This window comes from Pyxicephalus adspersus, chromosome 1 (assembly GCF_032062135.1).
Source record: "Pyxicephalus adspersus chromosome 1, UCB_Pads_2.0, whole genome shotgun sequence".
NCBI classification, from domain to species: Eukaryota; Metazoa; Chordata; class Amphibia; order Anura; family Pyxicephalidae; genus Pyxicephalus; species Pyxicephalus adspersus.
This window is the reverse complement of record NC_092858.1, coordinates 38,209,116-38,235,715: the sequence shown is the minus strand read 5'-3', so window position 1 is coordinate 38,235,715 and position 26,600 is coordinate 38,209,116. Positions and strand designations below refer to the sequence as shown.

The following is a 26,600-nucleotide window of genomic DNA, read 5'->3' as shown; positions in this document are numbered from 1 at the left end:
ATCACTCACAATTTAATCCCTATGCAGTTTACTAATAAGAAGCAGTGTCTGTTTTATCACCTATCCCTAGTGGATAGGCTTTTAGTGCAAGTTCCCTAGGTAGGAAGACAGCAGTAGCCAGCAAAGCTACTTGTTTATTACTTTAGGACTTCAGGTGAGATCAGCAATTTGTTTTCTGTGCACAAAGTTCATAAAGTAATAAGACAGAAGTACTGGTTGGAGCCATTAATGCACACAAAGATAACTAAAGCTGTAACAGATATGTACAGAGTGGAGAAAGAGTTGATGCTGGAATTATTTAGTGTTTTGCTGTGTGCTCACTTGTATCAGTCTCTCTGGCCTGTCATGAAACTAATAAGAGGCTGCCTAGTAAGCCCTTAACACAAATTTAAGATAGCAGAGGAATACTACAGAGCATCATTTGAGTAACAGCTCTGAGTGTGCCTGGTGCTGTTATAGCCATACTCAAGATGACAATAAACAATAGTTGTCTCAGATTTGTTTAATATTATAATATAATCAGTGATTAGAGAGAATACACAAATTGGACTAATACCCTTATGAAAGAGTGTTGCTGTTATTAAAAGTATGATGACTTTGTCTCCTTTAAGACATAGTATATTATAATATGTAAATTGAGGTTTTAGGTGTAGTTGCTATTATCTAACTTAACATATAAAGTAGTTTTAATTATATTAGGTAAGCATAAGTCTCCTGAAGTACTTTCGGTGTTACTTTCCACAAACAAATATGATGCTGACATTTCTGTGTAGTTTGCAGTAAAAGAAAGCACTGAACTTACAATGGCTGGGTTGAAGGTAAAGCTTGCTGGCTGGACTGTGAGCTGTGTCTGAGGTTCTGCTTTTGATACTGTATTTGACATCAGGGCTGTTGGAGTCTGTAGAGTTGTGGCCTGCAGTGCAGCCTGTGGCTGGACAGCCGCTTGAAGGGCAGTTTGAGCCTGAACTGCGGGCTGTGCCTGGTAAACAGTCTGGATGGCCTGAGCTGCCTGCACAGGGGTCTGTAGGGCAGTGTTCAAAACTGAAGCTGCTGTAAAAAGAGGAAAATGAAAGTATAAAGTATTCAGAAAGGGTACAGCAACATAGCATAGAAAACTACAGTTCCACATTCAATGGCAGCCAGATAAGGTACATTGGATAAGTGGTAAGATTGAAAACACTGGATTAGTAAAAGATGGGATATGAGTTAAAGGCTTACTTACATAAACACTGTGTTCTGGAAATCCTAGGAGTTTAATACTTGTAAGGTTATAACTCAGTGTAAGGCTACATACACATGTTATATTTTAGTTGTTGGATTTATGATTGTTTCCAGTAACGAATAAGCGCTGTTCTATGGAGAGGAGAGGGGAGCAAATGAGCTAGCAAAATCAACGTCAGGCGACTGCTGTACTCATTTTAGATTCTCGCCTGAGATAAGCACAACCCTTCATCTATTATCTGAAATGTGTATGTAGATTATGAGTTAATCTTTTTTCACATACCCTTGATTTTTGTTTTTCTTTCTCTTCCCTTGTGTATGCATACTAAGCTCTTTAGTAAAATTTGAGTCTGAGTAAAATATCCCTTATAAAAAGCACTGCAATCCTACATTTAACATCCATGGGTATTTACTGAAATAAACAAAATGTTACAACAACAGGGTATAGCATGTGAATCCACAAACAAAATAAGTTTACAAAAAGCTCTTTTTATTGTCCTGTCCAGGATTTGGTTGTATCTACTGTTTAGTAGAACAAAGTATCTAGTTTTCTATTTATTTATACACTCCAAAAAAAAAAAAAAGGTTTCCTGAAACCCAAAGATTGACATACTAAATAAGATGAGAATTGCCTTTGCAATAAATAATGTAAATATTCACCTCAATTATCCAATTATGTGAAAAGCAAATTTTTGATTGCTTATTTTACCTGCACGGGTATATAAAGTCAACAGAAATTTCCCTTTTTTTTACATGAGTTATTAGCAGAAATTAATATTCACACAATTTATTGTATGAAGATTTTCAACTGCCTTCTAAATGAGCTCAGTAGAGCCCAGCCTGCTGAGGAACAATTTCTCAAACTCTGCCCTATTCCTACATTAAATATCCTATTTTCTCTCTTGAAACCACCTGTGAGCTTTAGGAGCAAAATGTCTAAACATTTAATGATTTGTAAGGCAGGAAAATTCCTTTTTGCAATAGACAGAATATTTAAAATATATTAAGATTACAGAATTCCAAGCAGTCTAATCCCTACTCCTTAAGGTCCCTGCATTTGGTTTCTTTCTGAAGTCTGACATATACCATTGACTAAACAATGAATATAAGTGCAAGTTTCAAACACTCAGAGTTTCAGCATAAGCAAAGCAACAAGGACCAAATGTAAAAAAACAGAATATGAAATTCCCCTATACATTTACTGGTGGTGAATCATTCACTGTATTTTGATTCACACGCACCAGGAAGATTCACCTACAGTCATTATATGCATAATGTTACATTATAAATTCCACTTAGTATTTTGTAAAGTATTGTATAGTATACTATTTTGTATTACTAAAGAGTTTATACGAAAAAGTTACTACTAAGCTGAAAGTACTTTATCATTTTGTTTTCTCTAACTAAAATGTCTTTTGTTTCTGTGACATCACATGAATGCTTGTAGTTGAAAACAATACCCTGGAAATGTGATAGTCAGGAAATGCTCCAACCTTGTAGACCTTGTAGGTTAGTTAAAGGCAGTTTGAATACTCCTCCAGCAGGGGGCGCAGCTGCTAGTCCAGGAAGAGTTGCTAGTGTAGCAGTTGGAAAATTCCATACAGCCAGACCCTGCTGGCCGGCCATTTGGCCAGGGATACTGATGGGTATGAGAACAGGCTGAGTAACCGCTCCTGTTGGAGCCATGACCCCCGTGACAAGTGTAGCTAGATTTTCCTGAGTCAAGACCTGCAAGAGAGAACCATATATTGTAATACTACATTTATGTTACAAACACTGTCTCTTTCTAGTTACAGTGAAAAAGTAATACTCAATAGAACATTACATTATTTGTTCAACCCATTTAACAGTTCAATTAAAGTGTTTGATTTTGTTAATGTTTTCTATTTATTTAAATTAAGTGCAATTTACTGATGAATGAATGCAATTTATATACATTTAAGATGTTTTGTCTGAAAGATACTGTACATGAATAAATCACTTGAGCCCACACCTAGCCCACCAATGGGCAACAGAACTAGACATTACTTATGAAAAATATTAAATTGGAATAATCCTATTCTAGTTCACTCCTTCACATTCCTTATCAAAAATACATCTGCTGCTACAAACCCCAAATGCACGCTTCATGTATTGAATGTCAGGGCATTCTCCCTGTCATGTCTTTAATACAAAAAAAATGTGAGGTTTACAGAACACTTTGCAGACAAACCAATTATTCTAAATTCATAGGGCACTTTTCACTGGGTAGTAGTAGGACATTAAAAAAAAAGAGGATGTTTGTGAAGCTATTTGTGACATGATCATAGTATAAAACCATTGGTACCCTTAAGTTTACTGACAGATTCGATGTTAACCATATACTTGCGTTAAGTTTATAGAGAAGACTAAAAAAAAAGTATTTTGTCTGCTTATTGAGCATTTAAATTAAATATAGACATAAGACATATACTTGATGCAACATACATTATTATAATTTATCATAAAAACAGATATGACAGAACTAAATGCTTATTACAACTAATTCCCTACCCAAGCACTGGGGTCAAAGCCTTACCTGTGGTGCAGCCTGTAATGCAAAAGATGCAAGCGTGGGCTGTGGTTGGTTTGGGGCAGCAGTGAAGATAGCTGGGATAGAAGCTGAAACTAGTCCGGCTGAGGATTTCACTATACACAAAGAAAATATGATTTTTGTGAAAAGAAATTTAAGAAGGGTGAACAAATACAAACTTTAGAGCCATCAAGCTAACATACCAGGCAATATTGGTTTCTGTTGTATTTGCTGACAATAGCGCACCAAAAAGTTAGGCACTTGCTGTGTTTTTTTTTTTTGGGCTTATTTGCTTTCTCACTCTTTAGGTTTGTCAAGCCCTAAATATTCATCTATTCAAATCATCCGATGGATGTAGATCAAGAAACTTTACCACTTTACTAGGTTTAAACTCTTATATAGTATGAACAGGCGATGTCCATATTCTGCAATAAAACTGATGTGTTGATACTGTTGACAAACTGCACAATACAAGTAAAATTTGAGCTTTAATAAATCAGGCCCATTGACACACCATGCTACTTTACCATTCACCATAATGGGTTGGGAGTCCCCATGCCATACTGATACATGTGCATATTTCTGGGAGTACTTGAGGGATGGTATCAGCAGAAAAGTCCAGAACTAATACAATAAAACTAAATACAATAAAAGAGGTCTATGCCAAAACTGACAAACTGTTTTGATTCCAGCTTTCTGTAATGTCTTGACACCATAGAACACAGGGAACAAAGGTGTCTGAAGTCACCCATGTAAGTGAAATATGCATGCTGAAGGCAGCAGAAATCATTATTTTCATTATGAACTTTAAGTCTGTGTATACAACAGAAACAAATGTGCTAACATGCACTGGATTGCCATGCTTTCAGTTGTATTTGTGGGATCTTCCCACTCCTGTCCTGCATTGTATTGAATGACAAAATTTAGGACATTGCACCACATATTACAACAAAAGCATTTGTGTTCATTGGGAAACATTATATTTTATTCAAAGGTGGAACTAAAGTTCCACTTACAAAACTTGGGATGAGACAGGGCTTTACTGCAGAAAGAGGCAGGTGATGTCCCTTCTGTAATTGGCATTCTTACCTGCCTTATCACATGGGCAGCTCAGTGAAGGAAGCCAGGATATCCAGCATATTCTGACTTCCACTGTGGCTGTCAGGGCTGTACGGGTATTGAGTCTTCTCAGCCAATCAAGATGGCCAGAGATCGAACCAGGAAAAGAAGAAGAAAAAAGAGTGTGGCAACCATGATGGAATAGGAACATGGCAGTGCAAACTTGTGAACAGGTAGGTAATTTATTGAGTTAATTTATTGCAGAAGGGACATCACAAATTGTAAACCGGTCTTCACTCAACCCTAAGATGATAAAGTCTAAAGGCTAAAACATTTCTGTTCATAAATTAAAAACTAGAAAAAGGCTCAATGTATTTGCTCCATTTGTATCAGAATATAAACATGCTATATTATTTTCACTGATCCTTGTAATAAAAACTATATACCTGTGGCCTCAGCACTATTATCTGTATGACATAACACAGTCTCCCTTGGTGCATCATTAGTAGATGTGGGTTCAGGAACTGGAGGGTCCAGTGGCTTTCCATTCTCCTCAGACTGTGCAGGTGCATCCACACCTACTTCAAGCACCCGAATAGTCTCATGTCCAGACATGACAATCACCTGTAGAGAGGTTTAGATTGAGAGATATTAAAAAAACAAAAATGTATAATGTAATAAAAACTTATACTGTAGCTGGGATTTACTTAGCTATTGCCACACAGCAAAAGCACGTCTTAAAGATCTTTGATTTTTCATTGCTGCAATTAAGTAACATTTACAGGTGTTGTACCAACGTATCCTTTGTCATTTTTTTTTCTCTTTTATCAGGGTGTTTTATGTCTGCCTGGAGTTCACCCTAATGTCCCTCAATTATGACAAATATATAACAATGGGGGACCCTTAAAGATCAGCATAGCAATGCATGTGGTAGATTGGCTTTTCTGTTATTATCTGTAGGTAAACTCTTAGTTGTAATATATGTACTATTGTTGTTTGCAGACAAAAGAAATGCCTGCTCCCCTATAAAATGAATTGATTCTAAGTTTTGTGTATATTTCCTAATATGCTCTAAATAATAAAAGTGCTTGTTAACTTAAGGAAGGACTGTTAAGAAACAGGTTACCCAATTCTGTGACTCTGTCATGTATGTTTAGCTAACCTGTCACCTACCATGAGAAGATTCTCTGTAGGGAGATGAAGAATTTTTAATCATATTATTGTCTTGTCCAAGCACATACTGACAAGTATTTCATGATGAAAGTAATTTTCTCATGTCACATATGTCAGGGCCGTTAAATCAGGAAATTGCATTAGATTGCTGAGAAATTTCAACAATTAACCTTTTTCCCTAATTGTTTATAGATTGTGCCCACTATGTTATCGATACTTGCTCTATTGCCTCAGTACTAAAATATTTTGCTTTTAAAAAAGCCAGGTATTAGGAGTGGCTATAATTTTTTGGAAATCCCTGACTTACCAACTAGTTGATGTGCAGATGGATCCAAACTCACACTATTTGTTAGTAAAGGTTCTTATCCAGAGCACCACTTACTCCTTAATATGTATGCACCCAATGGTCCTAATGTCCAAGTTTTCCTCCAAATTTCAGAACTACTCCTATCGGGAGATTACCCAAATTTAATTATAGGTGGGGACTTTAACTTAGCATCTGACTCGTGTGTGGATAGATCTGAAGCGCAAGCGACTCCCCGTTCTAATGTACTGAATAAACTTATGGAATCACTATCCCTTCTGGACCCCTGGAGGACACATAACCCTGTTGGTCTAAAGTACATAATACCTTCTCTCGCATTGATTTCTTTTTGACCCTTGATGCACTTTTTCATAAAATTTTCAAAATTGTATACCATCTGATTGAAACTACAATTGGGGTATTGGCTCACTCAAACCCCTAGATGGCCTTTTCCCACATATCTGGCCTCGTCTCCAACATTTCAATCCTTTTTTATTACATCTTGGGCTAATTTTCAGGGTGACAACATCCAACATTGGGATGACCCCGTGCTACTTTAGGAAATGGGAAAGGCGGTTATGAGAGGCATGATTTCCTCCTATGTGACTAGGAAAATGGAAAAATATGCAAATCATTGTATGACAATGTTGCAGCAGCTCATAGAGCGCATGTACAAAACCTCACTGACACGAATAGGCAGGTTTGGTTACAGGTGGCTATGGTTTTAGACAATCATTTACATACCACTGCCCTTCTCAAAGCACGCCATACTAAAAATAACTTTTATCGCTGGGGAAATGAAAGGGGCTTGCTTCTAGCTAAGCTGACATCACCCCAGAAACCTAAATGTCCTATCCACACTTTACAAGATCACTTGAGTGTTAAATGCCAGACGAGGAAATCATTGGCATTTTTAAGGCATTTCACACACAGATCAATTCCGCACAATCCCCTACTGAAACTAATATAACAGCGTTTTTACAGCGCGTGGACATACGTACCTTGCCAAAAGCTCAACAAGACCAGTTAAATGCTTCAATCCAAATTGAGGAAATTGCAAGAGCTATTAAAACCCTTCCCTTGGGTAAAACCCCAGGCCCAGATGGACTACCAGTGGAATTTTTTTAACCGCTGGAGTCTTATCTTTCACCCTTGTTGTTGAAAATTTATAATGGCATTTGGACAACCAAATATCCTTTCCAAACGTCACCCAAGCACACACCTACTTAATTCCCAAACCATTTAAGGACACTGAGTGTCCCTCCTCCTATAGGCCAATAGCCTTACCTAATACTGATTATAAAGTAATGGCGAGGATCATGGCAGCTCATTTACAGCTCCTGCTGCCCGCCCGATTAACTTCTCATCAATTGGGTTTTCTTAAACACTGACCTATTTCAATCAAGATAAGAACACCTATCGCTGCAACTACTCTCCACTATAGTAAAAACCATGTGCTTCTGAGTCTTGATGCGGAAAAAGCATTTGACAAAGATACTCTGGCCCTATTTGCATTGGTTACTGGCTCATAGGCATTTTGCCACACGGTTCAAGACGTATATAACATTTTTGGATAACCATCCCGTCAACACATCTGATAGTAAACAATCAGCTCTCACAGCCTATTGCTATGAATAGAGTAAGGAGACAGGGGTGTCCCCTATTCCCTTTGTTGTTTAATTTGGCATTAGACCCCTTATTGCGTATATTGGAGGCAGACTCAAGCTTTTCTGGCATAAAGTTTGGATCAATGGAAGTAAAATTAACTGCCTTTACGGATGATATTCTGCTGTTTATTGCAAACCCAAAAGATTCTTTACGCTCGATAATGAGCACCTTCCAGGAATTTCAAAAAGTATCAGGATACACTATTTATTTTGAAGTCAATGGCTCTTTTCCTGTTTCCAAACATAGACCAAGTTGGAGCGCTTTGTTTCCCTTCCAATGGGAAAAATCACATTTTAGATATTTGGGAATTCTGATTCCTAAAAACCCTGCTAGACTTTATACTCTGAACTTTTCATATGCTATTCGTGTGATGAAAAAGGATTTTAAAGCGTAGACTTTCCTTATGCTCTCTTTCATGGGTCGGTGGCACTATTTAAAATGGTTACTTTCCCTAGGTTTTATTCCAACTTCAAACTCTCCCAATTTTTTTGCTGCTTCAGGACATAAAACAAATTAATTTCTTGTTTCGTACATTCATTTGGGGCAGTAAGCATGCTGTAGCCAGTCGCACTATACTACAACAAACCACACCACCAAACGAACCCATTGGATTATTCTAATTGGCAATTATGGCATTCCTTGGGGAAGGCAGACATACTTAACGCTCACACTTCTTTGAATCTCTCCCTGTCAGGAAATGATAAATTTATACCGGGATATTTTTCTTCTCTATTAGCAAGTTGGGCCGGTAAAGGCCTCACCTCTGTCAGACTGCTAGTTGATCCCAAGACCCACAAGGCATATTCCTTTCCAGAATTAAAGAAAAGATTCCCCTTTATGGCGGGGAGTACCTCCCTACTGATCCAAGTATGGGTGTATGCAGCAAACATAGCCAGGCGACTGATTCAACGTGATTGGGATAATCCATTGGATAATAAGTTATTGTCCTCGCAAATTCCCACAAAAGCCATTTCTAACCCATATGAGTTTCCTAGGACGGATTTGGACTATGATTTCATTGGAATTATATTTTCCTTCAAAGAGTGTATGGGTCTTTAGATGATAACACTTGCTTGCGGCTACACTCTACCATAATTGTTGGGAATGCCCTGTCATTAAACGATTTTGGAGGCAGGTTGTGCTTTATATTCGTAGATATCTGCTAACTACATACCATTCACCCCTGAAGGGGGTATTTTTGGTTTAATAGATTTATGTGGATCTAAAAGTAATTTTAGATCAACCAGCAACAATTCTTCATTGTTGGTTAGATTCTACGCCCCCGACTATGCAACACTTTATGATTAAATTACAAGAATTATTTAGAATGGAGTGAAGAGAAGCTGCCTTACATAAGGAATCTAAAACTCAAACTTTGTTTGAAACATGGGAAAGCTTTATTGATACCTTAAATGCTGCTAATAAAACGAAACTGTACAATTGTTTTCGCCACACTACATGGTATCTTGAAAGAGAACTACTTAATGACCCTCCTACTGCTTATGTGATGTTTACTGTACATAATTTTTGAAACACTGATTTTGTATGATTACTGTATGCTATATTGAATCGCAAGGATATAATTTGAGGACTTGCTCATTGTAAATGTATGTAAAGTGCTTCATTTGTAACTGAGATACATCACTTGTTTTTGAGTTTTGTTCTTTTGTATATTTCTTGAAGAGTTGTATATGTTCTGTTTATTACTGTTCAAGCTTGATAAAAATATATTAAACAAAAAAAAGTCAGGTATTAGGCTGCACAGTGACCAGACCACATTACCAAACCTCCTAAATTACGAAGATAGGGAATAGGGACAATTTAAGTATGGAAAGTATTTGTTGACATTGCACACATCAATGCTATGTACCATTTTGTGGACCATAAAAAAGAAGAGACAAAAAAAATGGTAAACCAACTAGTGTATTTATTATGGAAAATACCAATGGATTGTACTATCCAATAGAAAACAGTAGGTGAGAGGGTGCATGTTTTTAAAGCTACAGAAAGGACCACTTCAGCCCCACAGTCAGCTACAGTGTTCTGCTGCGGCCTCAACCGCAATACCAGCCTCCTCCATTTAGGAAATTGGGAAAGGGGGGACGAATGCGTGCGGCAGACTAAGATGGTGGCGTACTCATCCAGCTCCGCGCACCTCGGGCACACTGACCTCCAAATCGTGCAGCATACGCAAGCTACCGACTTTATACTTACCTCACTATCTTCCAGATCTGCCGTGGAATCCCTGGAGACCATGAGTCTGACAAGCAAATCCGCGAAAATCCCTTCAGACATCTAGCTCCCAGCGTGACCTGTATTTAAAGATGGCGTCGGAGGGCTCTGGTACTGATGACTCAGCCAGGAATCCTCTAGATGATATGCAGCCGTATGATAGTAGCCAGCATCAATTTTCATCTGATCTCTTCCCAGCAGATACAGAATCAGGTGAGCGTTTGCTCAACAAAATAAGAGAAATTATGAGAGATGAAATCTCCCTGGCAAATAAAAATCCTTCTTCAGCATTATTAAAGGGAATTAAAGAACTAGACCGCTGTACTGCGCTCCTAGGAGATCGTTTTGATGATGTGACAACAGTTCTGGAGGGGCATGTGAAAGACCTTGATACCATGCAATTGGAATTACAAACGTTGAGGGATCAGTTAGAAGATACCGAAAGCCATGCCAGACTAGATAATCACAGAATAGGAGGTATTCCTGAAAGCATGGGGATCCTAATAGGTTGTTTACTCCTTTGCTAGGTACCTTAGTACCTGATATACCATCCAAGCGTCTTGAGATGGACAGGATTCACAGGGTCTTATCTAGCAAGCCTACAAATGGTCCTCCTAGAGATGTCATCATAAAATTTCACCATTATCGTACAAAGGAACTGATCCTACAAGTAGCTCGTACCAAAGATTCACTTAGCTACCAGGATTTCTCCTACCAGGTATTTGCAGATTTGTCACAATCTTCCATCCAAAAGCAGAAATACCAAAACCATTCGTATTCGGTGGTCACTGCAGCTGATTGCGAAAATGCCTCATGGACTCCTTACTATATCCCATGGATAGTGCCTCGCAAGAATCTCAAGCTTCGCAAGAGATGTTCGCATCTTCAGCCCCCCAGGATATCTCCATGAGGAAACCCAACTCTCAGGAAGTATCTCGCTCCGATGCTTTGGGGGGTCTTCAGTCCCAATATTTTCACAAGTGGCTTTTGGTTGAACTTTGATTGTTGTCCTCTTTTGAGTCAGTCAGTTCAGCCCTTTTTTTTTTTTTTATATAGTAGCTTGATATCTCATACGATCCTTCCTTCTTTTAGATTTTTTGGTCTTCTTCCACTCAATCTACACAGATTTTTTTTTTAACTTTGTTGAACATATACTGATATGTTATGTTTGGCTTTTTTACTCATTTTTCTACTTGGTAATACAATGGTACCTTGATATAAGTCCTTAATCCATTCCAGATCCTTGGACTTTTACCAAACAAATTTTTCCCATAAGAAATTAACTAAAAATTATTAATCCGTTCCCATGAAAAAAAATCATATTGTTATTGGCATGTTATATATTGATGGGGCTGTATAAAAAAATTTAAACATTGCTTAATACTAAAATACATAAATACAAAAGCAATTAGATGAAATAAAAAAAAAATTAACCTCACTTTACCTTGCTGAGAAGAGTTGAGTGCCTACTGGGATGGTGCTGAGAAGGGAGGAGGAGGGGATGTTATGTAATTCACAGAGAGTTATAGCGCGGGTTGTTCACTGAATAGTAACAACTGGCGTACTGATGCTCGTGGGCAGTCGTGGCTTTGTCTGGAGAGAGGTAAATAAGGGTAGCGCGGGGTGTTAGGACTCATTTTGACCCATACAAGTTCTAGCACAAAGGTTGTATATTGAGCAAAATTTTTGGTGTCTAAACAGGACTTCTACCAAGTAGGACTTTTTCTAAAGCGGACTTATACTGAGGTACCACTGTATATGTAAATATTTCAATCCCCACAGTGGGATGATCATGGTCAGTGCCTTATTGTTACCTTTGCCCGAGGTGATACTTATATCCCCTTCTTTTTGCTGACCACAGTTGTATTGGTTCTTTTTTTAGAAACCAAGGGTCAGCCATGATGCACTGCGATGCTTACCCTCACATGTTTTTTTTGTACTTTTTTCTCTGTATTCAGGATTTTCTTGTTTTTGCTCACATTTGTCTAATATTGTACATTTTCATTTGCAACGTACCATTATTTTCTGTGGCGCTTCCAAGTTTTGAACCCGAAACTGGACAAATCTAATTAGACCTGATAGTTTTTTTTTCTACGCAACAGATATCTTGCTTTTAGTTCTACATTGAGTAATTTAGGTGTAACAGTTGTATGGAGAGAGTGCCACCTTGTGGGCAAAGATTTTACGTCCGCATGGTTCTCACTCTCATATGGACCACATATTTGTTTCATGTACCCTATTACCACAAGTGACTGAATCCCATATCCATCCAGTTCTTTTGGTGTGCAGTTCATTTTTTCCTATATCTTCCTCTAATAATTGGTGTCCTAATGACTCTATCATATTCTTCGATAATGGCTGATATTATAGCTCAGAATACTGACTTTTTTAGGATAAATGTAGGCAGTGTTTCTTCTCCTATGGTTCTCTTGGATGCCTAAAAAAAGTTATGCGTGGGGTTCTTATCCAACACGCGCCCAGACGCAAACATGAACGTACCCAAAACATGGCTAAAATAGAGGCGGAAATGGATGTGATCTCTAATATTTTTAAAAGGCACCCCACGGAGTGCAATAGGAGATTATACCTTCAGGGTAAAACAGATTAAAATTTGTGTCTTGCAGACGTTGCAGAATGTAGTATTCAGTGGACACAAGAAAAATTTATGCCAATAACAATAAAATTGGTATGATATTGGCTAATAAAATATGCCTAAACATAGACCTGCGATTGCTTTACGTACTATTCAGTCATATTCATACTTCTGAACCCATTAATATATTAGAGACATTTAGACACCAATTAGCTAATTGTATAGTGCTCCCCCCATGATTTCTTCTCCAAAAGCTGATACCTTTTTATCTAACGTACACCTTCCAACACTGACTACTGACCAGGCGAACTGTTAAGGTGCAGATATCACTGTTCTGAAAGTATTGGTCGCGTTTAAATCCCTTATGATTAGTAAGAAGGGAGGCCCTGATGGGTTATAAAAAAAAAATGGCAGATCCTTTAGCCCCATATTTGGCTACCCTTTTTAATTATTTAAGTCTTCCGGTCTTCCTAGTTCCAGTATGCTACATGCACAGGTGGTAATGATCCCCATGCTGGGCAAGGACCATCTTGATTGGTCGAACTATAGGCCTATTTCGCTACCTAATAAAGATCTAAAAATTTTGGCCAAAGTACTTGCTTTTAGATTAAATGTTTTCTACCCTCCTTTGTACCTGGGCGCCAGGCCTGATAATATCTGCCGTACATTATTGCTTAATTATCTGGTCAGACGGTCTAGTAAAAAGCTTATGCTCCTGTCCCTTGGTATGAACAAGGCTTTTAATCATATAACCTGGCAGTATCTGAACTTGGCTCTGCAAAAGTGGAATCTGGGAGCAGAATTTATCTCATGGATCAATGCGGTATATTCCAGTCCCACAGCTTCCGTGAAATATTGTGGTTATGCGGCCAGATCTTTTGATAATGCTCAAAGTACCAGCCAGGGGTGCCCTTTGTCCCCGTTACTTTTTGTATTGGCTTTGGAACCTCTTGCAGTGTTCATTAGACAAGTACTGAAGTTTCGGGATTCAAAGTTTCACAATATACCCACAAACTTTCGCTCTTTGCGTATGATATTTTGTTATATGTCACTTCTCCTCATGCAACATTACCATCAACATTAAAGATTCTTACTGGTTTTGAAATATAACGTCAATCCTTCCAAATCCCTAGCCCTGAATATGTCCCTATCTGTGGCGGATTTGGAAACCCCTCAGGCTAATTACCCGTACAACTGGGAAAAAGAATTGCCCTATCTAGGTATTCGAGTTGTTGCGGACCATGGGGCACTGTATAAAGCTAATTATGTATCTTTAATTAGGTCTTTTTGAGATCCTTTAAAATCCTGGAATATTCCTTATCTCTCTTGGTTTAGATGCATACATGCTATCAAGATGTTTCTTTTTGCCTAAAATTATGTATCTCATGCGAGTACTCCCAATATCTTTCCTTTATGGGTTTTGCCAAGCCCTTCAGTGAAAGGTATTGCAGTTTATTTGGAGATCTGGGCTTCCTCGTATTAGTAAACAAGTACTTTTTCATCCCAAATTAGCTGGAGGCCTTGGAGTACCTCAGTTGTATACTTAATATAAAGCATCCCAAATAGCTCCTCTCATTTCAGTTCATAATAAGGACTGACCATTGTGGGCTCAAATTGAATCATCCATTATCAGTCCTAGTTCTGTGGTGAGTTTATTCTGGGGTCCTCTGTCAGTTAGACTTAAGACTTTGAGCCCATTTCTGTTGCATATGTTACAGGTCTGGGACTCTTTAAAACACAAGGCAAAACCTATTAGTGGTTATTGTCCTTTAATGGATTTATTTGACAACTTCCTTTTACAACAGGGTCTCGCTAACAAATCTGATTTTGTCTGGTGGATCCAGCAAAATTTTAATACTGTAGGATCTATGATTTCTAACTTAGGGGTATTTTCTTTTACTTATTTAAAAGAGAAATATGATGTTCCTAACCAAGAACTTTTTCATTTTTTGCATCTCCAGCACTTTCTCAAAAGTCTAAAATTCTAAATTTATGGCTGGCTATATCCAAATGTTCTAGAAATTCTTACAAGTTCCTAATGAGATGGTACCTCACTCCCGCTAGAATAGTGCATGCATTCCCTTTATTGTCACCAAACTATTTTAGTGGCTGTAGTGTGAAAGGCACTATGGGCCATATATAGTGGCTTTGCCCTGAAGTTTCTTGATCAAGGATAAGAGTATACCATATGATTTATACTGTATTGGGAATTAACTTACCTAAAGATCCTTGTCATGCATTGTTTCGTGTTCCTTTGCCCAATGTTGTTTTACCCTTATTTCTCATATTTCTATGGCTACCAAGCAGACTATTCCATGTGCATGAAAGACTTATGTCTTAAATTTTATGGAAATCAAAAATCGGATACACAGCAATATGGTTAATGAAAAAATTAAGGCCATTATTATTGATTCCCACAATAAGTTTTTGACTACCCGGCAATTCTGGTTAGACTATTATTTGCCTTCCCCTAGAACTCTCTCTCTTCTTTATATTTACATTTTCATTTTCTCTATACTGTAACAGGACATTTACCTTCTTTCACATTTCTTCTTTTCTTGTTTTCCCCTTTTTCTTAAAAAGCTAAAAAAAAACTCAACCATGTGTAGTTTAGTACGCTTTTTTATATATTTCTATACGTTGTTTGGTGTTTTTGTATTAGTGATATATGTATGCTTATACCTAATGCTGTGAAGTAACAGCTAATTGTTTTTTGTTATCTTTTTGTGCAATATGTTAGACGATTGTTTTCATTTTCTGTATTTCATTATCATCGTACACTCCCTACTGTTTTTGTTCATATATTTTTTTTTTCAATAAACCTTTTGTACCAGATGAAAATGGGAAAGGTTGGGAACCATTTTTTGCACATGGATGCAGCTTTGACTTCAGCAGATCCCGGCACAGTTCCCAGAAGTGACAAGTAACTTTTTGCTGTGCAGTTGTTGTTTGAAGACTTGCACCGTGGCCACATGAAAATATGGTTATCTGCTGTGTAGTTTGCTGCTTCAGGGAGAACAGCAGCAGAGGCCATAGTCATGTTTTTCCTCTCAGCAGCCCTTACATCTTATGCCATCCTCTCACTGATTTTACTGGTAAAATTGCTTTCCTGATGTGGTCAGGCAAAAACAAAATAACAACAAAATCTAAAACGGGACGCAAGTAGAAATTTTTCCAACGTGAGGTAAACTTTCCCTATGGTAGGATTTCTCTTGTTCTTCTTGTTTCAATTCTTGTTCTGGTGGCAACTCAAAATTGTCACCAGGACAAATAAGGGCAGAGAATCCCCCTAGTGGAGACAGACAGAAATAAAAATCTGACAGGTGTCCTTACTATTCTATATCACTTACTATACTATGTCACTCCATCCAATATGACGTCTAAATGACCTATACACATCAGTTTGAGGATAACTAGACTTTTAAAGTATAGATATCTATTGTTCCAGTTATTGCTAAAGTATAGATAGCACTCAGAGGAATGGAGCACATCCCATACACGGAATGCATGTACATATTACCTTTTATAAGTACAGTGATAATTTCAGCAAAAATGAGATTAATAAGAAATACCTGTTCGTTGACTGTGAGAGGCGACTCATGCTGTTGGAGTGTGCCAGCATCCATACTGGTTAATGAAATAGATGTTACTCACACCTGCATGCTGCAGAGGAAAAACATTATATTAGGTATTTAGCATAGAATACTGAATCAAATTTATTATTGTTGTACGCCAGTTCCAGAAGATAATGCCCAGAATATATATTGCAACATAATGTACAACCTACTTGAAAACGTCTTTTTTCCATGCAAGTATTCCTGTAATACAATCTACATCCAGACTAAATTGCTATGTATGAGTTAAATGAACACCTAGTAATGGGTTGCCTTGGTACCCAACAATTTTAGGTCCAGAATTCCTGAGGGAATTTAAACAGGTACTACATATTACACTGTTTTCTAGCTTTTAGGGCACTTTGGCATTTATCTCTATTGTCTGACTTGTCCTCAAACAACTGCCTAATGGCCGATGTCCCTTTGAGCATGACAGTGCATCCGCACTTTCATCTGCTGAGCAGCCATCGGACTCCAGCAGCCCCGCTTTCATCCTCTCAGAAGGCAGTGTGGCCGCTGCCCCAACACAGATTAATTCTAACCTTAACCCTCTTAATTTATCATTAACCCAGGTTAATCCTCTAACCCAGTGTTTCTTGTCGTTTTAAACATGGAGAAACCCTTAAAATAACTTTCAGGTCTTCAAGAAATATATAATAATTTATATCTGCAGGTCACAGTACATTAGTGTGGTGGTCAGTAAGTGGAATGTCTCTACATTGCTGGCCAGTGGGAAGAATGCCACCCTTACAGGTAGCTATAAAGGTCATTGGTTTCACTTAAACTGACCTGAGAAGCACAAACTGCTCATTGCTCAAGGGACCCCCCAGCAGGAACCCTGGTTTGAGAAACATTGCTCTAACCTAATCCTGTTTTTCCTTTTTATGTGTACAAGCTTGTCATCTGCAGCCCCTATTTATTGTACAATGCTGTGTAATATATTGGCAGTTATAAGCTAGTATATATACAGAAAGTAAGGAGAGTGAGTGCAGTCCCCCTGATACACTCATCTGCATTCCTGAATATTTCCCTAAAAAAATAAGAATATGAATATATGTGCACTTAGAACCCCAGTACCCTGGAGGGAGATCCTACAAGGGAAGGAGCTTTGATGACACCTACCTGCCTTTCACAGAGCCAAATAGGTGGTTTCCCCCATCCTGGTAACCTAGTAACTCAAATAGTTGTTGGGTACAAACTATAAACACAAATTAAAAATGCAGCTTTCAAAATATATTATTTATGAAAATGTTAATCATAAATATATATTATACTAATATTTATCTCTTAGATACCCCCTGCAGTAGAGCAAGAAATGGGGAGTGCAAAAACATGAAACATGCTGGCCCAGCTGCAGAGATAAAAATGAGATTGGCATGTGAAAGCATTTATATTTCCCTGGTATTCTAAATGTCCTTTACCATATCCCTATAAATAATTTCCATTCAGTATTTTTACTATGCTGCAGCATATCTACCTATCCATTTACTGATAAAACATGTGGTATGTGTTAATAACGCACATGGCAACTTACACAGAAAAATTATCTGTATGATGTAACTTGCATATGTCTTTCCAGGCGCACAGGTCCTAATATTTCCATTTCAGCTCACAGGGAAATGTATTTTGGACCTGTAGCAAAAGAAAGTGACAAGAATAATAATGTTAACAAAAATTCAAGCGGTAAAAAGTATATAAATAAGACAATTACATTTTTTTCTACACATGCTTTTTTAATAATAATCCTTGTTTTAGTCAACTAACAGCAGTGTACATAAAAAAATACCTAAAAAAAATATCAGTGCTAATTTTTGAAATAAATACCAATATATTGACTAGCTGGAAGAGAACTGGTAGTGTCCTGCCACTGATGCCATGTTCAGGTGCATAAAGACAGAAAAAGAATTGAGCTACTAATATAAACTCTACAACTTGTAGTAGTACTTTAGGTTTAAGGACAGTCAGGCGGTTGTAGTTGCATGAAGTTATAATAAAAAGGTTAGCTATAAATAGGCCTAGTTCATAACCAAAACCTTTTTTCAGTTTTTGGAAGTATTAGAACTCTGACTTTAATGCAGTTGGAGGCTCTGCTGGAAAGATTGTTTCACATTCTGTCTGGTAAAAAAAGGATTTCCATGTTAGGAATATAACCAAGGATTATAGCTAGAGATCCACAGATGTAGGATCAGACACAGACCCATGTGGGTGCAGAACTTGTACCAAAGCTCCGATAGGGATTCTAGGAGCAATGGCTTTATACGATCAATCCCCTGATTGGCTGAAAAGGGTGAACACAGCTCTGCTACGGCCACGGGTGCAGTGTCCCCATACGACCTCTCTCTTGATTGCTCTTGCTGTTCCACTCCCCTGACAGATCTGCTACAAAATACCCCATACTCATTCTCTGAAAGAGTTAAATATGCGTGCAGAACACTTGCCACAACGCCACTAGGGGTGTCATCAGTGTGTACCTTTTTTAGGCAACCAAGGAAGAGGTCATATGAGGCCATGATACAACCTCATACAACCTCTCCCTTGATTGACTGAGAAAAGAGAAACCCTGATAAAGGCTCAAGTGTCATCATGGGTTATATTTTCTCAGCCAATCGGCACTAGAGGTGAATGGGGACTTGTTCCCATTTGCCTTCTAGTGCTTGGGGATGCCACACTTTCATGTCCCATGACTGTGCTCACAAGTGCAGCCGTGAGTATCAACCTTTCATAGTGGTAAAACCTGTAAAAAAGCTAAATACAGTTAAACACCAATCACATACATATAATAAAAAAAACTTTAACATTAAAGTCTTGTCTCATTATTTATAGATATATTTAGGGAATGAGTAAGGGGTATTATGTACCCCTCCACTCATTCCCAGGGGTAGGGCGGGGGAGATATGACTATAAAAAAAAGGCTTTAAACGCCTCCATTGACATCAGTAAAGGCTTTTATTGACGTTTTTAAACATTGCAATATCAAAGGAAGTTTTCGCACATTTTTATGCAGTTTTTAAATTGCTTTTCTAAATTACTCAAAAGCGTTTCTCGAGGAAACACCCTGGTGTAAAATAGCCTATTTTAAAGCATAGGAATTTTAAACATGGGCTTTTAAATGCTCAGGTTAAACGCTGGGGAAACAGTCTGTGTAGACTAAGCCTAAAGCTTCTGTGATCAGGGTCAGCAAGAAACTAGGTAGGACTGGTCATAATATCTTGCTTGGCTGTGGCAGGAATGGTGTACTTAGTCATACATGGTGAAGTCTAATGGATATACGATTCTACAGACACCCTCACCTTAAAAATGTGGAAATTAAGACTAGATAAAAATAAGTGCTAGAAACAGGTTAATACTTGCAGAGCTGGGGAAAATATGTCCATCCTCCTATTATACTAGCAAAAAAACTGAAGCGTGGAGGTAGTTAAGGAAAACTTGGGCTGTCCTATTAGTTTGCTTTTTGTTTGCCAGTGCCCAGTCATCCTGGAGCCAGCAGAATATTCTGAAGCTGCCCATAATAGGTAGAACAAGAAATGCAATCAAATCGAGATTTGAATCAGGATTCATGTAACCAATGCTGGGTTTTCATAGATCAGAAATAATACATTTTAACCAGTTCAATTCAGTTCTTTAAAATAGCTGAAGCCATTAAACTCCCTTGTGTAGCCCTTGTGGTGTTTTTATTTCACTGGTATCCTGAATCATCAGCTTGGATGACATTCAGAGCCCAATTATTTTATGCATACATTTCACCTATTGTATATTTTAGCAGAACATGTAAGACGTTACCTAGGGAACAGATTGCAAGAATGATACATTTTTTTCCCAATATACACTAGAGAACTGTGTATTTATCTTGTATCAGTTTCTCAATGCAAAAAACAGCGTTGTACCATCTGTTAATGGCTGGCCAGAGTGAGTTCTTTATGCTATAATTTGTACTATAATATAAATGCTTTGATCCCCCTCACAAAATCATTATACAACAGTAAGTAAAAGACAAGAAAAACAGTGTATATCTGCTCTGGAGCCTGAAAAAAAAAATGAAAAAACAGTGACAAGGCACACAAAAATAAATGGTAGGGATCAAAACAATGGGAAAATGATAAGCAGGAGCTAATAGCTTGTGCTAACTTTTTTTTTTTTTTCCTTTCTAACCCAGAGCAACCTTTGAAATAATGATCAGGTCTAGGGGGTTATAACAAGTCGCCCAAGTGTAAGTGGGGAAAAAATGCACCTTACATTGCTATTCAGTGAAATAGAGTGGTCAGTATGGCACTAATTCAATCAGTTAAAAAAAGTTGACTGGCGGCATGTTGCTGGCTATTCCAAGTGGCCAACAAATATTATTATTATTATTATTATTAATAAACAGGATTTATATAGCGCCAACATATTACGCAGCGCTGTACATTAAATAGCAAAGCACAGGAGCTTAAATTTGATTCTAAGGTGAAAAGGAAGCCAATGGAGAGAACTACAAAGAGATGTAGCGGAAGAGGAGCGGAGCGAAGGATGGATGAGTCTGGCTGCAGCATTCATAATAGATTGTAGAGGAGAGAGTCGGGTTAGTGGAATACGCAGCAAATATGCAGCAAATATGCAGCAATCATCAAATACGAGGACAACCAGCCATAGCTCACAGGAACCCTAGCAGTCCCTGGAGAGACTAGCTCAGGTTAGGGCTTACATACACTATAACATTGTACAGGTTGACAATCGAAAATCTGGATCCTTCAGTTTCCCGGCATGAATTTTGGATCGCATTTTCAATACAGGGACTGCAGTACACTGTTTGGCCACTAATGTTTTCATGGCGCTGTTCTGCAGAAACAGCTATTAGGTCTAGCTTGCTAATCTAAATACACATTGAGACGTCCTTGCTGCCTGCTCCCTGGAACTGTGCCAGATGTCCGTGGTGCTGCAAGAGGAAGGCTGCTCTGTGTGTGGAGGTAAGTTTTAATAAAATTTTTTTTAAATTTCCGGAATTTTTAAAAATTTGACACTCCTCTGGTCCAGAGGTTGCCGGATTTTTGAATGTCAACCTGTATTTTGAATTGCCCTTTATCAGTTTTTTTAAAGTTGCCCAAGTAAATTATTGTATATTCTTGAGAGATAATGTAATTTAAAAATGTTCTTGGTTTATGTGCACACAAATAGATGGTGTTGTGAAATCTTGTAAAACTCTTGCCTCTGGAGCCATAAGAAATTAGTTTGTTACACACTTTAAATGAGAACAAAGCGCCATCTACTGGTAGCCAACATTAATGCACAAAGGATCATTTTAGAGCAAGTGACCCATCACAATTAATTCAAAAGTACAAAATAAGTTAACCTGTAAAAAGGGGAAAATAACAAACCATGTTATTTGTATATTTATTCATGGCAATTTTATTGACATTTCTAATGATTACTGCTTTGAATATTAGCAATGACAATCACAAATTATGCCCTAGGTTTATATTTAAGTCAAGTATTTTCTTGTATTCCCAGGTAAAAAATAAACATCTGGTTAAAGATTTGTATTGCTTTATAATAAATTATATATATTACCAAAAAATTATATATTTAACAAGGCGGCATACCTCCCTCAATAGCAACAAGTGACTAATGTCCTCTTACTGTAAACCACCACAGGTTACTGCACCACAATGCAGTTCTGAAAAAATGTTTTGTCTCTTAGGATGTTATCATAGACTTTTGACAGTGTGTTTTAAAATAAATTGATTTTTGTTGCATTTGGGCAGTAATTGGAGTTTTATATCTCACTCAATGCATTTTGTCAATGTGGCTCCAATAATTCTTTATGAAAATTCTCTGTATCTGCCTTTGTGAACATTTGCTACATTATGCACTAGTTAAACATGTAGCAGATTCTGAGGATGCATATTTTACCGAGCTACAGCACTTACCAGTAACATCTGTCATGTATATCGCAGGTATTTTATTTCATTGGAAGTAATGCGGTTTCAGCACATATAGGACATTTTTATATGCAATTTTGCTAGCACTATAATAATGTAACGTAAGCAAATAAAACTGATGTCACTGGCAAATACTGTCACTACCTGAACTATGGCTCGGATCTGCCATTTAGTTTAAATACTTGCCACACATCCAAGAAATACCTAATTTTTAACTGATATATGCAGTAAAAAATGTATTCCAAATGTCAATTTTTTTAAATAAGATTTTTAATATAATGTTTACATTTTATTATGATACATAATTCAATCAGTCATGGGAACCTCTAGTGTAACATGGTACAATTTATAGTAAGACACTGCCCCAGGACATTAACATAATCTTTTGATTTGACTATGCCAATGTTTCTCAACTTAGGTTCCTTCAGGGGTTGCTAGGGGTGCTAGTGGAGCAATTTGTATCTCTTAGCTGAGGTTAGGTGACACCAATGATTTTTTTGGCTATCTGTAAGGGTGACATTCTTCCCCCTGACCACCAATGTAAACTGAATTCTTCCTACTGACCATCACACTGTGAGCTGTGGATATATTAATTATAGCAGAGGTTCCCTGAAACCTGAAGGTTATTTCAAGCCTTCCTATGTTAAAAAGATCAAGAAACTGAATGCCCTCTACACCTTATACCTTTTGAGAGATCTTGTAGATCAGCGATAGAGAAGAAGGGGCAAATTTAATATATGGTACCATAATATTAACAGTAAATAAGTTGAAATACATGGAATCCTGGAACAAAGACTTAGGTAAGATTTTTACTAGAGAGGAATGGAATGATATGGCCTATTGACTATCGAAAAAATCATTAAATACAGCCTTAGTTGAAACTAATTACAAGGGTATGCTTCGTTGGTACTTGGTTCCTGACCGGATATCCAAAATTCATCCCTCAACATCTCCTCTATGTTTTAGAGGATGTGGGACAAATGGTACAATATTACATATGTGGTGGTCTTGCCATTGCCCAGATCTTTTGGGATAAAATCCTCAATAAAGTGTCCCGGGTGATGGAAAGATGGGTAAAAGGTACCATGTGATAGCAAGTCTCAAATCAAACTTTTGAAACTGATGATTTTGGCAGCTCGGATAACCTTAGCTAAATGTTGGAATTCCCCCGATATACGAATGGACCCATTCAAAGCCAAAATGAATTGACTAATGACTATGACTATGACTATAATGAATATGACTAATGATAAAATGACCCATATTCTTAAGAATACTCTAAACAATTATGAATTGATCTGGGAACCATGAAAGAAAGTGTGTTCAATTATTTAGAATATTTAAGTATAATAAAATAATGAAATTTATCCGGTATGACTTTCCCTTTCCCTAATGTGGCTTGTCATGTCAGTTGTTTTTGTTATTCTGTGGTCTTATGAGTTATGGTCAGATTTAATTATGCACGATTCACGGATTAACTTTATATGTAAAGATAAACACAATTTACTAAAGATAATTTTATTTAGAATGATGATAGCATTGCCACCATTTAAATTGAAAATTTGAAACCGAAATTGAATTATAACAGGATTAATATTTTTAATTTTCACTGAAGATTGAAGTATAATGAAGTATAATGAAGAGACCATTCTATATGGGTGTGTTGATTGGATACCTAAAGGTATATAAGATAACACAAAAATATATGGCTAATTTTAAGGAATAGGATTCTTCTTGGATGTCTTAATGTTGGGTAGAATCTTAAAAATCATTTACCTGACCTTTTTCACTTGTTTTCAGATGGCTAAAAAGAATGAGGTTTAGGGTTATTATGTAATAGCACTGTTGTCTATTGGTATATCCTGACCTATTTTTATAATGTACGGTTAACAGAAAAGTCCAGAAAAGTTTTTTTTTTCTTTTTATGTATAATGTGTAAATTTTTACTTGTTTAAAATTTAATAAAAATGATTGTAATAAAAAGGTCTAGAAACACTGGCCTACACGGATAACCCCAACTCTTTCAAGCAGCACATACTTACTTTTTCCTTGCTCTGTTTATTTGCTGTAAGCACAAAAAATAAGTGCTACCTCTGAATATGGGGAGTATCCACTAAACGGCTCTGGACCAGCAACGCTTTCATGTAAGCAGAACACATATTCTTGTGTAAAATGAGACTTGAGTGACTAGTTAACCTGGGAGAACTATTCTTTTTTAAATATACACCTTCACAAGTGTAAATATATTTACACCTTCACACTTTCTATACAAAGCACTTTTGTTCATGGTGGTAAATGTTTTTCCATTTATTAACAGTATTTGCATAGGTTCAAATTCACTTTATCTCTGTTTGATTTAGATTTTCACTTTGTCAAGGTCAGCCTAAAACCGATTTTACTTTTCAGTCATTCTGATATGGACCTACTTTTGTGCTTTTGGGTTTTTTCTTATTCAGCCTCATTTTATTCAAAATTGACTAGTTGATTTGGTTTCTGCCAGTATATAAAGTTGGCCAGGAATCCACACATTGCACTGGTGCCATCATATTTGATTTTGGTAATAATGTTCTTATGGTAAAAGTTTTGTTATCCCACACATTGTCAACAATAAATTCCACTTTTGTACTGCGCATAGCATTCTGCATAAAATGTGGACCATCCAGATGCTTCACTGCAAATTTAAGACATGCACATTTTATACTTAGCATCTGTCCATTCCTGAAGTAATCAATCCTGACCTTCCCTGACACATAAGGGCATTCAGATTTTAATTCACTAAAACGAACAGCTGAATTTGCCACCTGTAATTTTTTTCTTCTTGATTTATTTTTGTGATATTTGGTATGAAAAGCCGATGTTGTAAGAATATATCATAGATAAGTGATGTTTAGAAATGCACTAGTTTCAGGCTGATACTGTTACTGGTATTCAAAAGCTCTCTATTCAGAAAGGATATATGAAAAAAGAATCATATATGGGGGTGATCAAATATTATTTTGGGCAGAAGAAACATCTGCCATAACATCCAATAAAAATAAAGTTATTCTACACACTTTTGTCCCAAAGTAATGTTATCTGTGTAAAAACACAATTCTCCCTTATTTCCCAGTCCACTAGTACTAGTGATAGCCATTATGCATTATTATGATTATCACCTTGTATTTAGCGTTTGTGTGGCACGGTTCCAGTTGGTAGTCTGAACGGACTAACAAGGAAAGTGCGGTCAGGTTAACCTTTTTGGGCACCTGTTTGAAAACTGAGTCAGTTCCTAGAAAAAATAATGTTGTGGTAAATCTTTTGGCGCAAAGGGATTTTCGTATATGCTGTTTATTATACAAATATATTAAATCTAACTTACAAAGCTTACACGCCACCATAAGGATCCTTATTTTCAGGTAAGCATCAGTTGTTTCAGCTAATGTCAAAAGAAATTCCATCCACAAAGGTATAATGTAGAATCCTTGTGTTAAAGTTTTGTGAATCAAAACTTTTTCCAGATAAAATAATGATTCCAGTAAACTTACAAAATAATTGTGCAGATGTTTGCAGGAAAGGAAACACACACAAATGAATAGCATAAATGGTACAAAAATATATACATGGACACATGGAATAAAGTTTTGTCTAAAGAAAAAAGTGACCATAACAATTTTGCTGTCTCATATTTGTGGACACACACACTGGTAACACTACTGGTACCACTTTTCTCTGGTTCAGTTTCAGATAGGGCCGTGTTATGTTATTAGTTTATATGTAAATGATGCCTAACCCTACTCTCAATCAAAAATGCAAACCTTGTTAATCACAGATCAAGAAACAAAACAAGATCAAAAGATATTTGGAATGTCCACAGTGTTGCCTCCTAAACTGAGCCTTGGAGGTACTGTTATACTTTACTGCATGACATTAGGAAATGCCTGCCAGAAAGACTTTTCCTCTAATTGGTCTCTTTGCATAACACAAGGCTCTGTGCTGCTTGTCTGGTCTCCAAGGCGTTTATCTGCAACCCACAGGGAGATGCTGTTTTTTGAATAATAAATATATATGTATTTATAGTCTGCTTCTTTTTAATGTACAGCAGAATTACAGGTCTATTCGCCTACAGGAAGAATTGCACTGACTGTGATGAGCAGTGGTATGAACACCTCACCAAATTATTGTTTTACCACACATCTTGTATGCAGGGGCTTGAAGTAAACATAGTTTTGGGCAATTTAAAAAAATATGGGGAAATCAGAAAATTTTTGTAATGGAGCATTTACTAATCATG

The 26,600-nt window shown here is 37.1% G+C and overlaps 1 protein-coding gene across 5 annotated transcripts in view; it reads right to left on the bottom strand.

Annotated features, from left to right (window-relative positions):
- The window catches only part of POU6F1 (POU class 6 homeobox 1), a 46,899-nt gene that overhangs the window by 13,941 nt on the left and 6,358 nt on the right, over positions 1–26,600 (bottom strand). For 2 of the 5 annotated variants that reach the window (XM_072407030.1, XM_072407038.1), the window contains exons 2-7: positions 17,950–18,047; positions 16,374–16,464; positions 5,278–5,455; positions 3,779–3,888; positions 2,715–2,949; positions 803–1,050 (exon numbers count right to left, since the gene is read on the bottom strand). In XM_072407030.1, the coding sequence (XP_072263131.1) occupies positions 803–1,050; positions 2,715–2,949; positions 3,779–3,888; positions 5,278–5,455; positions 16,374–16,427 (825 nt within the window). In that variant the 5' untranslated portion in view covers positions 16,428–16,464; positions 17,950–18,047. Of the gene's footprint in view, positions 1–802; positions 1,051–2,714; positions 2,950–3,778; positions 3,889–5,277; positions 5,456–11,652; positions 11,782–16,373; positions 16,465–17,949; positions 18,048–26,600 lie in introns of those variants that run through there. The other 3 variants (XM_072407042.1, XM_072407046.1, XM_072407054.1) reach the window with 3 other exon arrangements.